Raw genomic sequence first — 12,250 nt, 5'->3', positions numbered from 1 at the left:
TACTAGTATACAATTATGGACGGGCTGCCGAGTGCCGACACAGAGGTAGCCACAGCCGTGAACTACCGCACTGTACTGTGTCTGCTGCTAATATATAGACTGGTTGATAAAGAGATAGTATACTCGTAACTAGTATGTATGTATAAAGAAAGAAAAAAAAACCACGGTTAGGTGGTTTATACAATTATGGACGGGCTGCCGAGTGCCGACACAGAGGTAGCCACAGCCGTGAACTACCGCACTGTACTGTGTCTGCTGCTAATATAGACTGGTTGATAAAGAGATAGTATACTCGTAACTAGTATGACTATAAAGAAAGAAAAAAAAACCACGGTTAGGTGGTATATACAATTATGGACGGGCTGCCGAGTGCCGACACAGAGGTAGCCACAGCCGTGAACTACCGCACTGTACTGTGTCTGCTGCTAATATAGACTGGTTGATAAAGAGATAGTATACTCGTAACTAGTATGACTATAAAGAAAGAAAAAAAAACCACGGTTAGGTGGTATATACAATTATGGACGGGCTGCCGAGTGCCGACACAGAGGTAGCCACAGCCGTGAACTACCGCACTGTACTGTGTCTGCTGCTAATATATAGACTGGTTGATAAAGAGATAGTATACTCGTAACTAGTATATATGTATAAAGAAAGAAAAAAAAAACCACGGTTAGGTGGTATATACAATTATGGACGGGCTGCCGAGTGCCGACACAGAGGTAGCCACAGCCGTGAACTACCGCACTGTACTGTGTCTGCTGCTAATATATAGACTGGTTGATAAAGAGATAGTATACTCGTAACTAGTATGTATGTATAAAGAAAGAAAAAAAAACCACGGTTAGGTGGTATATACAATTATGGACGGGCTGCCGAGTGCCGACACAGAGGTAGCCACAGCCGTGAACTACCGCACTGTACTGTGTCTGCTGCTAATATATAGACTGGTTGATAAAGAGATAGTATACTCGTAACTAGTATGTATGTATAAAGAAAGAAAAAAAAACCACGGTTAGGTGGTATATACAATTATGGACGGGCTGCCGAGTGCCGACACAGAGGTAGCCACAGCCGTGAACTACCGCACTGTACTGTGTCTGCTGCTAATATAGACTGGTTGATAAAGAGATAGTATACTCGTAACTAGTATGACTATAAAGAAAGAAAAAAAAACCACGGTTAGGTGGTATATACAATTATGGACGGGCTGCCGAGTGCCGACACAGAGGTAGCCACAGCCGTGAACTACCGCACTGTACTGTGTCTGCTGCTAATATAGACTGGTTGATAAAGAGATAGTATACTCGTAACTAGTATGACTATAAAGAAAGAAAAAAAAACCACGGTTAGGTGGTATATACAATTATGGACGGGCTGCCGAGTGCCGACACAGAGGTAGCCACAGCCGTGAACTACCGCACTGTACTGTGTCTGCTGCTAATATAGACTGGTTGATAAAGAGATAGTATACTACTAATATTATATATACTGGTGGTCAGGTCACTGGTCACTAGTCACACTGGCAGTGGCACTCCTGCAGCAAAAGTGTGCACTGTTTAATTTTAATATAATATTATGTACTCCTGGCTCCTGCTATAACCTATAACTGGCACTGCAGTGCTCCCCAGTCTCCCCCACAATTATAAGCTGTGTGAGCTGAGCACAGTCAGATATATATATACATTGATGCAGCACACTGGGCTGAGCAGTGCACACAGATATGGTATGTGACTGAGTCACTGTGTGTATCGTTTTTTTCAGGCAGAGAACGGATATATTAAATAAAACAAACAACTGCACTGTCTGGTGGTCACTGTGGTCGTCATTCACTAAACTCTGCACTCTCTTCTACAGTATCACAGCCTCAGGTCAATCTCTCTCTCTCTCTCTCTCAACCCTAATCTAAATGGAGAGGACGCCAGCCACGTCCTCTCCCTATCAATCTCAATGCACGTGTGAAAATGGCGGCGACGCGCGGCTCCTTATATAGAATCCGAGTCTCGCGATAGAATCCGAGCCTCGCGAGAATCCGACAGCGTCATGATGACGTTCGGGCGCGCTCGGGTTAACCGAGCAAGGCGGGAAGATCCGAGTCGCTCGGACCCGTGAAAAAAAACATGAAGTTCGGGCGGGTTCGGATTCAGAGAAACCGAACCCGCTCATCTCTACTATATAGTTTATACAGCTGTTTAGTTTGAACTATCCACAGGTATTTATACCATATAATAAAAGGCTTACTCTGCTCCTCACCTCTATGGGGGAATATAAGTGTTTTACGTGCCGGTGGCCACTAGATGGCACCCGATGGAGCAATTCAAGTGTTACTCTGTTCGGGCACACGCAGCTGTTATTGTTATGATGTCATTGTGACGGGCTGGTAACTAGTTAACCAATAATGACTATTTACCAATTTATCAAAATATTCCTCTATGGCAGTGTTTTTCAACCACTGTGCCGTGGCACACTAGTGTGCCCTGAGCAGTTTCCAGGTGTGCCGCCATAGAAGCACAGCCAGGCCCGTCAGTGTTTTGCCGCTACTGAGGCCCTGGAGCGATCAATACTGGTGGGTTTAGTCGCTGCAGAGACAGTTCTAATTTTGGGCCCGGGCAGTGTTGGGCTCTTCTGGCTTTCTCAGATATGGCTCAGGCGTTACCTATGGAGAAGCTGCAACATGACATCCTAGGACACGCAACTGCACCATGCATCACCATTATATTTGAATGTGCCTTGGTAATATTTAAATCTTGTTCAGTGTGCCGCGAGTTGTAAAAGGTTGAAAATCTCTGCTCTATGGGGTCTGTTTATTAAACTTTGGAGAGAAAATCTCACAGAAGCATCAGCTACCATGGCAAAACTGGCCTGCAGTGATAAGGGTTACCATACTACTGTACAGGGCCAGTCTCGAGTGTGCTGGATCCCCAAGATTTGTGTTGCTGTCCCTGTTGACATCACTACCTCACTGCAATAATTTAGTATCATGTTATCTGTTTTTCAGTTTTACAATTAAATGGATCAGTATACATAATACACACATATTACGCAGTGCTTTACATAGAATATTTCAGTCATTCACTTCAGTCCCTGCCTCAGTTAAGCATAGAAACTATATTCTCTATCACATAGACACATATGCCAGCTAGGGTTAATTATTTTGCCAGGAGCCAATTAAACTATCAGTATGTTTTTGGAGTGTTGAAGGAAACTACAGTATGTGGGCATTACTGATCGGAACAACACATCTTTTAAAAAGGTCCATTTGCGGGCATGTTCGTCGCCTCCTCACAGTGGCGTAAGTTTATCCCAGTTGCCCGAACGCAAAAACAATATTGGTGTCCCCCCCTATATATCATCCGTGAGCCAATAAGATGCCGTTTTGAGATCCGAGTAACACAGAGTAAAACCGAACCCGCTCATCTCTAATTCTAACTATATGAAGCTACTACAAAAACGTTGCAACTAGGCAGATCTATGTAGGGGTCCAACCACACACTACATAGATCTGCTCAGTCACTCACAATGCTGATTATTTCTCTGACAAGTAATCCAGGATTAGAACCCACAACCTATTACACTGGTAGCATGCACCTTACTGATAGAGATATCTGCTCTTGCATAGGAAGTATGAGAATTCTAACTATATGAAGTTACGTGTAATTGTCAGAGAAATAACTTCATATGGTTAGAATTCTCACGTTTCCTTTATAGGAGCAAATAGCTTCATCAGTAAGGTATCTGCTTCCAGTATATCTATAATAAAGAGGGTGTGATTTGTAAGGTGTAGTGACTAGTGGGGAAGTCGGCTACGGAAGAGATACCGGTTGCTGTCAATTAACTTAATTGATTAATGTCGCTGAACACACGGAGAGGTGCCCCCCTTCAAAGCAGGAGCCCGGCGGCAGCTGTCTCCATTGCCTCCCAGAGTTCCGCCTCTGCCTCCTCAGATCTCTGGAACATGCAGCAAGATATGAGGAGGTGGCGAATGATGCCGTGCTGCTGAATGCAACATGGCGCCGCTCCCGTACCCCCCCCTACCGTTGCTCATCAGGGCCGGCATCGGCAAGTGTGTGTTCACTTGGCGATGCCGGAACCCTGCCGGATCCCGTCGCTCGCAATGTGTCGCTGGAGGATACATCTCTCCATGTGTGTGGGTCTTAAGAAACCCACACAAACAGGGGGAGCACAAACAAAGTTCACACATAGCATATTGGGCAAGAATTACATTCATGAACTCAGGGTTCTGTCAAATAGTAATACTAACCACTACACCAACAGTGTGTATCTTAAAGGGCATGTGTATTATTTTTTTAAGTCATTTATTTCACGTACATTTTTATGAGCTTTATATGAGTTTATCGCTTGAAACCTTTTCAAGATACAAATTCTGTACCATAACTTGCTAATTTACCAATACTCTAAAATGTATTATTTTTAGTTATTTGCGTATAAGTCAAAATGCAATAGCAACAGCTGACAACTATTTTTTTTAATCATTCCTCAAATTGTCTACAAACTATTTTTAAATAGCAACATTCCAAGAGATTGTAATTAATCTGGTATAAAATAAACTTCAAATTGATATTATAGATATGTGTGTATACATTGATGATTTAAGAACATTAATATTTAGATGTTTATATTTGCATAATTGTATTATTAATGACAGACTGTATGAGTGATGAATAAAAATGTATTGCAGTAATCACTTCTTCATTAAACATAGATAAAGTAATAGAACTGTTGTTAAAATTTCATTTATGATACGTAATTGAAAGATAATGGCGTTATTCCAGGACTTAAATTAGTCTTTGTAGAAACAATTATCTCTCAGTTGCTTCTTGAAAACTGCAGTAATGTACAGTGATATTGTACCACAAATAGGCTAAAGATTGAATTTTAAATTATACTTTCTTCCAAGTTCATTTTTAAAGTTAATAAATATTAGATGACAGGGCAGTGTTTTCGTATCATTCAGTTGTTAATTGTTTTCAGGTCATTTGAAGATTCCAGATTTCTTTTTTTCTTTTTTTATATTACCAAAGTTGTTTTAAAATTTTATAAGTACAACTTATTTTATCTTAAAAAGGATACATCAGGCAAATGTAAAATGGTGTGGGATTCTGAAACTCCCAAGATATTGTTGAGTGCAAATTTATGGTGCTAATATTTAGTAAAGCAAAACTGTTGGTTTTACCTTATTAAACTCTAACAGGGATACCCGGTGTTGCCCTGGTTGAAGAATGGACCTTAATTACTGTACATCTACAGTCTTCATTTTATTTAAGATTGTCCTCGCCAATAACCCCATTCCATTGGGAAGTGGCAGCAATGCTGGTAGACTTGACCCTGAACTTTACATTTTACATACATGTATGTTGAATCATCCACTGGACCTGTTGCTCTAGAGGATGTCATTTGGAGAGCAGAGTTATATTTTCAAATGCCTGCGCAAAACACTTCTGATTTATTGTGAGTTCCAGCAACCAGAAACTTAAGGGGCTCAGGTGGGTCCAACAGTGGTGGGAGTTTCACCTTTCCCCCACAGCAACGCATAACAGATGCTTCTCTGCGCCATGTCTTAGCACTGCATTGCCTGGACATGTTACCAGTATTTACCTTAGTGTGCATTTCATACTGGATTGTATCATAGTAAAATGTAGCATGTTTAAAGTCTTGCCAAGCTTTTCATCTGAGAGCAGCAGTTCTTGCAGCATTAGCAGATTGTCACATTTTTGCTGCTGCTGGAGACTCCCTGGCTCACGAGGCTGCAGTTTGTACAGCATTGACTGCCTGGTGACTTTGTTTTGCAGCTGGGGACTCTATGGCCCTGGATGTACAGCATTGACTGCCTGGCGAGTTTGTTTTGCAGCTGGGGACTCTATGGCCCTGGATGTAGTTGTTTGTGCAGCCTTGATGGACGTGTTTGTCATGCCCATGTCCATGTCCCTTGAGGCTGAATGTCTAGCAGCATCGGCTGGCTGACATGTTTCTCTTGCAGCTGGGAACTCCATGGGCCTGGATGCTGCATGTCTAGCAGCATCAGCAGATTGGCCCAAAGATATGCAGCAGAGTAGACATACCGGGAGGGGTAAAATAAATGATTGATGATCTAGGTAGACTTTGGGAATGGTCAGGGACGTGGCAACTACAGTTTAATGCTAAAAATGCTAAATCATGCAACTGGGTCTCAAAAACCCAGACTAAATATAGTATCAAGGGTATATAAAGGGTATATAATACTATAATGTAAACTACTGAGGAAGAAAGGGATTTATGAGTCACTATTTCAAGTGACTTAAAGGCTGGAAAGTAATGTAGCAAAGCAATGAGAAAGGCCAGTTAGATGCATTAGATGCTATCCATAGGGAGAGGAATCAGTAGCAGGAAAAACAAAGTAATAATGCCACTGTATAGGTCATTGTTACGGTCTCATCTGAAATACTGTGTTCAGTTCTGGAGGCCATAGCTCCAAAAGGATATAAATACATTGGAGAGCGTACAAAGAAGAGCAGCTAAAATTGTGCATGACCTACAGTACATCACAAAACTTACCCAGAAAGACAAAAGATTTAACATGTATAGTTTGGGCAGAGAAGGGAAAGGGGGGACATGATAAAAACTTTCGTATATATCAAGGGTTTTAACAAGGTATAGGAGGGAAACTTTCTTCAAAGGCAGAGTGTCAGAATCCGTTTGGATCTCTCATTGTGGAAACATGTTAGCAGGGACTAATGTTCACGGTATAATGCAAGTTTATTAAACACTGTACAACTGTAAATAATAAATATAAACCAGGGGTAACTAGAGAACACAAAAGGAAAACTGAAGGGACATAGGATACCAGGAGAATATGAATACACGGGATGCCAGGATTGCACTGTGGTAGCTGGATCACAGGATAGCAACAAGCTGAGGAAATACAGGTTACCTGAGTACTGGGAGAATGAAGGCCAGCTACTCAGTTCTTTAACCGTAGGCTGAGAGAATACAGGTTACCCGAGTACTGGGAGAATGCAGGCCAGCTACTCAGTTCTTTAACAACAAGCTGAGGGAATACAGGTTACCTGAGTACTGGGAGAATGCCGGCCAGCTACTCCGTTCTTTAACAACAAGCTGAGGGAATACAGGTTACCCGAGTACTGGGAGAATGCAGGCCAGCTACTCAGTTCTTTAACCATAGGCTGAGAGAATACGGATTACCTGAGTACTGGGAGAATGCAGGCCAGCTACTCAGTTCTTTAACCATAGGCTGAGAGAATACAGATTACCTGAGTACTGGGAGAATGCAGGCCAGCTACTCAGTTCTTTAACCATAGGCTGAGAGAATACAGATTACCTGAGTACTGGGAGAATGCAGGCCAGCTACTCAGTTCTTTAACAACAAGCTGAGGGAATACAGGTTACCGGAGTACTGGGAGAATGCAGACCAGCTACTCAGTTCTTTAACAACAAGCTGAGGGAATACAGGCTACCTGAGTACTGGGAGAATGCAGGCCAGCTACTCCGTTCTTTAACATTAAGCTGAGGGAATACAGGTTACCTGAGTACTGGAAGAATGCCGGTCAGCTGCTCAGTAATCCATTAACAATGGGCTGAGATATTGCAGCCTCAAAGAAGACTTGATGAACTGGCACAGGAGTGCTTGTGAACAGAGGATAAATAGCAGCTTCCCAGGTGCAAACCACAGCTGCACATAACTAGATAATCAATGCTGCCAGGTCACAGAGTGGGAACTGCTAGACAGACCAGGAGGCAGAGAGTGACACCTAGAGGCAGAAAGGATATATGGCACGGATCATGACACAGAGAAGTACTAGAACACAAGGACATGCGCTGAGACTAGAGAGAGGTAGTTTCAGCAAAAGTTTGAACAAAAATGACTTCACAGAAAGGGTAGTCGGTAGGTGGAATATCCTCCCATCAGAGATGGCTGAGGCTAAGTCAGTAGAGCAAGTTAAACATGCTTGGGATAGGCATATGAATATCCTTACAAAGAGCTAAGGATCAAATAGGGTTGAGGTTACCAAAAGGTATAAAAAAAGAGGTAGACTAGATGGGCCAAGTGGTTCTTATCTGCCGTCAAATTCTATGTTTCTATGATTCTCTCTAGTGGCTGCTTGTCCGTCTTGTTGAGCTGCCAAGCGTGTTTGTACTTTTTCTAAAGCCTCCTCACGTCTTTCCACTCTTTTACTTCTAGCAGCTGAGGAGCTGTGACCCAGACTGGATAATTTTTTTTGGTGGCATGGCTTTTCTGAAACTTTTAGTCTGTGTGTGAATGGTCCTGAAAAGGACCACACTTTTGAAGACTGAGATGTGAAAACTTAGTTTGAATGTGGTAAACTAAAGGGGAAAGCTTTGAGAAGGAACACAGAAGCCGTTCACTCCTGGATAACAATGCAAATTAGGAGTTAATGACAGTGCAGGCATATTTATTCTGTGACTGCTTGGAATGGGGTATATCAGGAGCAGACTGAACAGAAATTAGTACAGATTCCAAAATCACTGTGGACTCAGAAATCACTGCAGAACAGAAATCACTGCAGAATATAAATCATTGGCAAGCAGAAAGAGTCTAGACCAAAGGTGGAATGGCCATATACCTCGCATGGTGTTGGAACTCCGCCGGTGGGCTGACCGTTATATTATTTATATTTACCCTTTATTTATATGGCGCCACAAGGGATCTGCAGCATCCAGATATAGAGAATGTAAACAAATAAGCAAAAAAAGAAAAAAGTGACTTACAGTTCAATTCAATATAGTATAGGGTAAGGTATATAAACTAAACATAGCTGCATCAGTAGACGACACTGAAATAAGTATTAGGGTGGCAGAAAACCAAGGGATTTTGTGCCCTCAAAGGGAGTATGGAGTAGAAGATGGTCTAAGTAAAAGAAGGCAAGGCATATATATATATATATATATATATATATATATATGTTTTCCTGGCCCCAATGAACCTAATACACTTCCCAATATTTTGTGTGGTGAGCGTGGATGTCTCTGTAGCCTCTTATCCTCCACAGCAGTGAGCGGTGGTTGCAGTGTAAACAGCCGGGTGCCCGGAAGCCCATTGGCACCTGGTTGGGGAGCTCAAATTGCTCCTAGCAGTGACCGCTGACTTACTGCAGTAAGTGGTGTCTTCTGCAATTAACCTACCAAGTCCCGCATAAACTCAGCTGGAACCTCTCCAGCAAATCAACACTGGCTGCTGGCTCTGGATGTTGCTGATTGTCTTCACCATCTTCTAGAAGTCCTGGAACTGCAGGAAGGTCCCCTTGGCTGCTGCAGAGCCATAAGGGTGACCAGTACCACATGGTGCATACCTGGACTTTAAATATGAAATACTGGACATGCATTAACCTCTTCAGTGGTGACTTTTTGGAATTTGGTCACACCTCCCAGGGCAGGTTTTTAATTGTTTTTTACCTGTGCGATGCCAGGGGTTTCATGCGCGTTGCCAGGGGTTTCATGCGCGTTGCCAGGGGTTTCACGTGCTGTGTCATGCTTTTTGCCAGGGGTTTTATGCTCTGGGATCCATGCTCGTTGCCACGGGGAATGCTCATTGCCTTAGGGAATGCTCTTTGCCTAGGGGTCGCTATGGATGGCCATCAGCCATCGGTGATTCAAAATCATTGATGGTGTATGACCGGTGTCGAATACTTTTACCATCGATGGGGGAGAACCAGATGGTTTCCCGCCATCGATGGTTCAGTGCTACCGAATTATATATTTTTTTCAAAGTGTCAGGACACGGAGCTTAGCTCCGCCCCTTGACACCCACTAATCCATGTCCCTGGGCTATGATTGGCCCGCATTTGTACAGTAATGCAGGGATGACCATCGATGGGTAAAACCATCACTGGATCCATTCCAGATGGTTTTACACCATCAAGGTTATCCATCGATGGTGACCATCAATGGATAAACCACCGATGGCCATCATCCAAGTAGCAGCACTGAAATCCTCTCCCCTCATCCTCCCTTGTACTCCGCTCGGCTGTCGGAGTTTTGCGGAATGACGCGATCACATCATGAAGTCACGACGCGATCGCCGATATTCTTCAAAGTCCACTGGCGGAGCGCAGGGTGGAGGGAGGGGGAGCAGTGGCATGCCCCGGAAAATTTCCAGGGTTGCCAGTCTGCACAGCGCAGCTGGTCCCTGAAATTTTCCGGGCATACCATTGATTGGGTTAAGATAGCCTTTGACCAACCACAACTCTCCTTCTCCTTCCCAACCTTCCCAACACATACTGGATCGCATTGTTTCTCCCAGTTTGTGTATCCTGTATATTGGTTTGTTACCCTGTATGTAAATAAGAGCAGTTGCACAACATATATCTACCATTACCATTACTTAATCAGGACAGAGGCACGTTGAATCACTTTCCATTACTACTGTATATTAAATTGCAATTGTGAATTCTTATGCATCTCTTACATTTGTAGTACCCATCACTACACTAACCAATACTTGCGATCCACAGCTGCCTATTATATGTCCTTCATGTCCTGTGTGGCAGTCACTGGGTTGCTGTGTGTTCTGTATGGTAGTCACTAGGATGCTGTCTGTATCTTTATATATGTGAGCATGTGTAAGTAGACACGTATAGAAATACTGATATGTTTTTTTAATTGGAAGCAGTAAAACATATATATATATATATATATATATTAGCGATATTTATTGTCCTTTATTTTTATAATTTTGTTTTGCTCTGTTTTTATAGATGATTCCAGTGTTGAAGATACAGATTTCAATTGGGATGAATATTTAGAGGAATCAGCATCGAGTGCTGCGCCTCCCACTTCTTTTAAACATGTATGTATTGCTGTAGTTATTGACTAATATGCTGAGCTAAATGGCATGTTAGAAAAACATCATGCTTTCAATATCTGGAGATTTTTATCATAAAGTAAATCAAACATCAAAGCTAAATTATAAATTCACAAGAATATGTGGTTAGCAATCCCCTGTTTTTATTTATATGTCTCCTAGCCGCAACTTGATTGACAAGCTGCAGCATTTTGGAGGTGGAAAGGCCAGTGTTCCCATTTTCCAGGAGGGACAAGGCCAGGACCTGCGTGACTGCACACTTACTTCCTGGCATCGCAAGTTGCCAGGAACTGGCTAGGCTGAGTAAACCTCAGCTTACACAGTCAGGCCTAACCTGCAACCATCGCGACCAGTGATCCGAAGCACCATCTACAGATGCTGAACTTGGGCCGCAAATGCAATGCAGGAGGTTTCTATTTAATATAGATAACTCCTGCTCATTTTCATTTTGATGGACGTAATTGCAAAGCCGCTTGTGTGCTCTGCAAGTCCGTCCATCTCTGAATCAGGACCATTATACATTGTCTGTTATTCATCGCTGATACAGCAAAGCGTATAAACCTTGTACATGTCCTGCAATCTTCTGAACTGTCAGTCACATTCTTCTTATTTCATTTATGTACTGTGTAATGTGCTGCAGACTCCTTGTGTAGCCAAATAAATAAAAGATAATAATAATAATTATTATTATTATTATTATTATAATTCTGTATACTGGTTGTGGCTCTTACTATTTCTCTGGTCACTGTAAATCTAATCTAATAATTGTAATTCCCTTGGGGCCTGATTTAGAGATGTATGCATACAGTATGTGTCTGTATCAATGGTGCAAGTAGGAATAATTTCTTAGTGGTACTCTGTGCGCACGGCATTGGATTTGGCCACGCATCATGAGGGGCGTGGCCACTTGAAATGGGGGGGTGTCAGCATGACATGTCGGCCATTTTTCATCACTCGGAGCACTCTTCTCCATTCTGTTCCAAATGACCTTACCTTTATGGTGGTTTCTTTACAACGGGGAACCTCTGAAGAAACTAATCCTCTGTGGGCATACAGTGTCTTCAGTCAGTTTACTATTCATGTAGGATATTACATGGTTCGGAAGATGCCTGTTTGTTTAGGAATATAACCAATGTTATCAGCATACAACAGAGGTTCAACCAGACTTGTGCCCCCTGTGTCTCCTTCTGCATCCCTGTATCTTCTCAAGTCTCCTGTCCCTTGTATCTCACCAGCCTCCTAACCTGCTAGTTTCCTGCCCCATCTTTCCATCCTTCTGTCCCCTGTGTTTCCCAGTCTCAACCACCTCCACTGTGTCTCTCAGCCTCCCTTTCTGTGTCTCTCAGCCTCCACCTTTGTGTCTCTCAGCCTCCCCTTCTGTGTCTCTCAGCCTCACCCTCTGTGTATCTAAGC

General features: G+C 42.8%; 1 protein-coding gene across 4 annotated transcripts in view; it reads left to right on the top strand.

The window, feature by feature from the left end:
• SFMBT2 (Scm like with four mbt domains 2) overlaps positions 1-12,250 on the top strand; it is a 349,877-nt gene that overhangs the window by 112,417 nt on the left and 225,210 nt on the right. For all 4 annotated transcript variants that reach the window (XM_063926815.1, XM_063926812.1, XM_063926813.1 and 1 more), the window contains exon 3: positions 10,731-10,822. In XM_063926815.1, the coding sequence (XP_063782885.1) occupies positions 10,731-10,822 (92 nt within the window). The remainder of the gene's footprint in view (positions 1-10,730; positions 10,823-12,250) is intronic.

Source organism: Pseudophryne corroboree, chromosome 6 (genome assembly GCF_028390025.1).
Source record: "Pseudophryne corroboree isolate aPseCor3 chromosome 6, aPseCor3.hap2, whole genome shotgun sequence".
Lineage (NCBI taxonomy): Eukaryota > Metazoa > Chordata > Amphibia > Anura > Myobatrachidae > Pseudophryne > Pseudophryne corroboree.
This window is presented reverse-complemented; position numbering and strand designations above follow the sequence as displayed.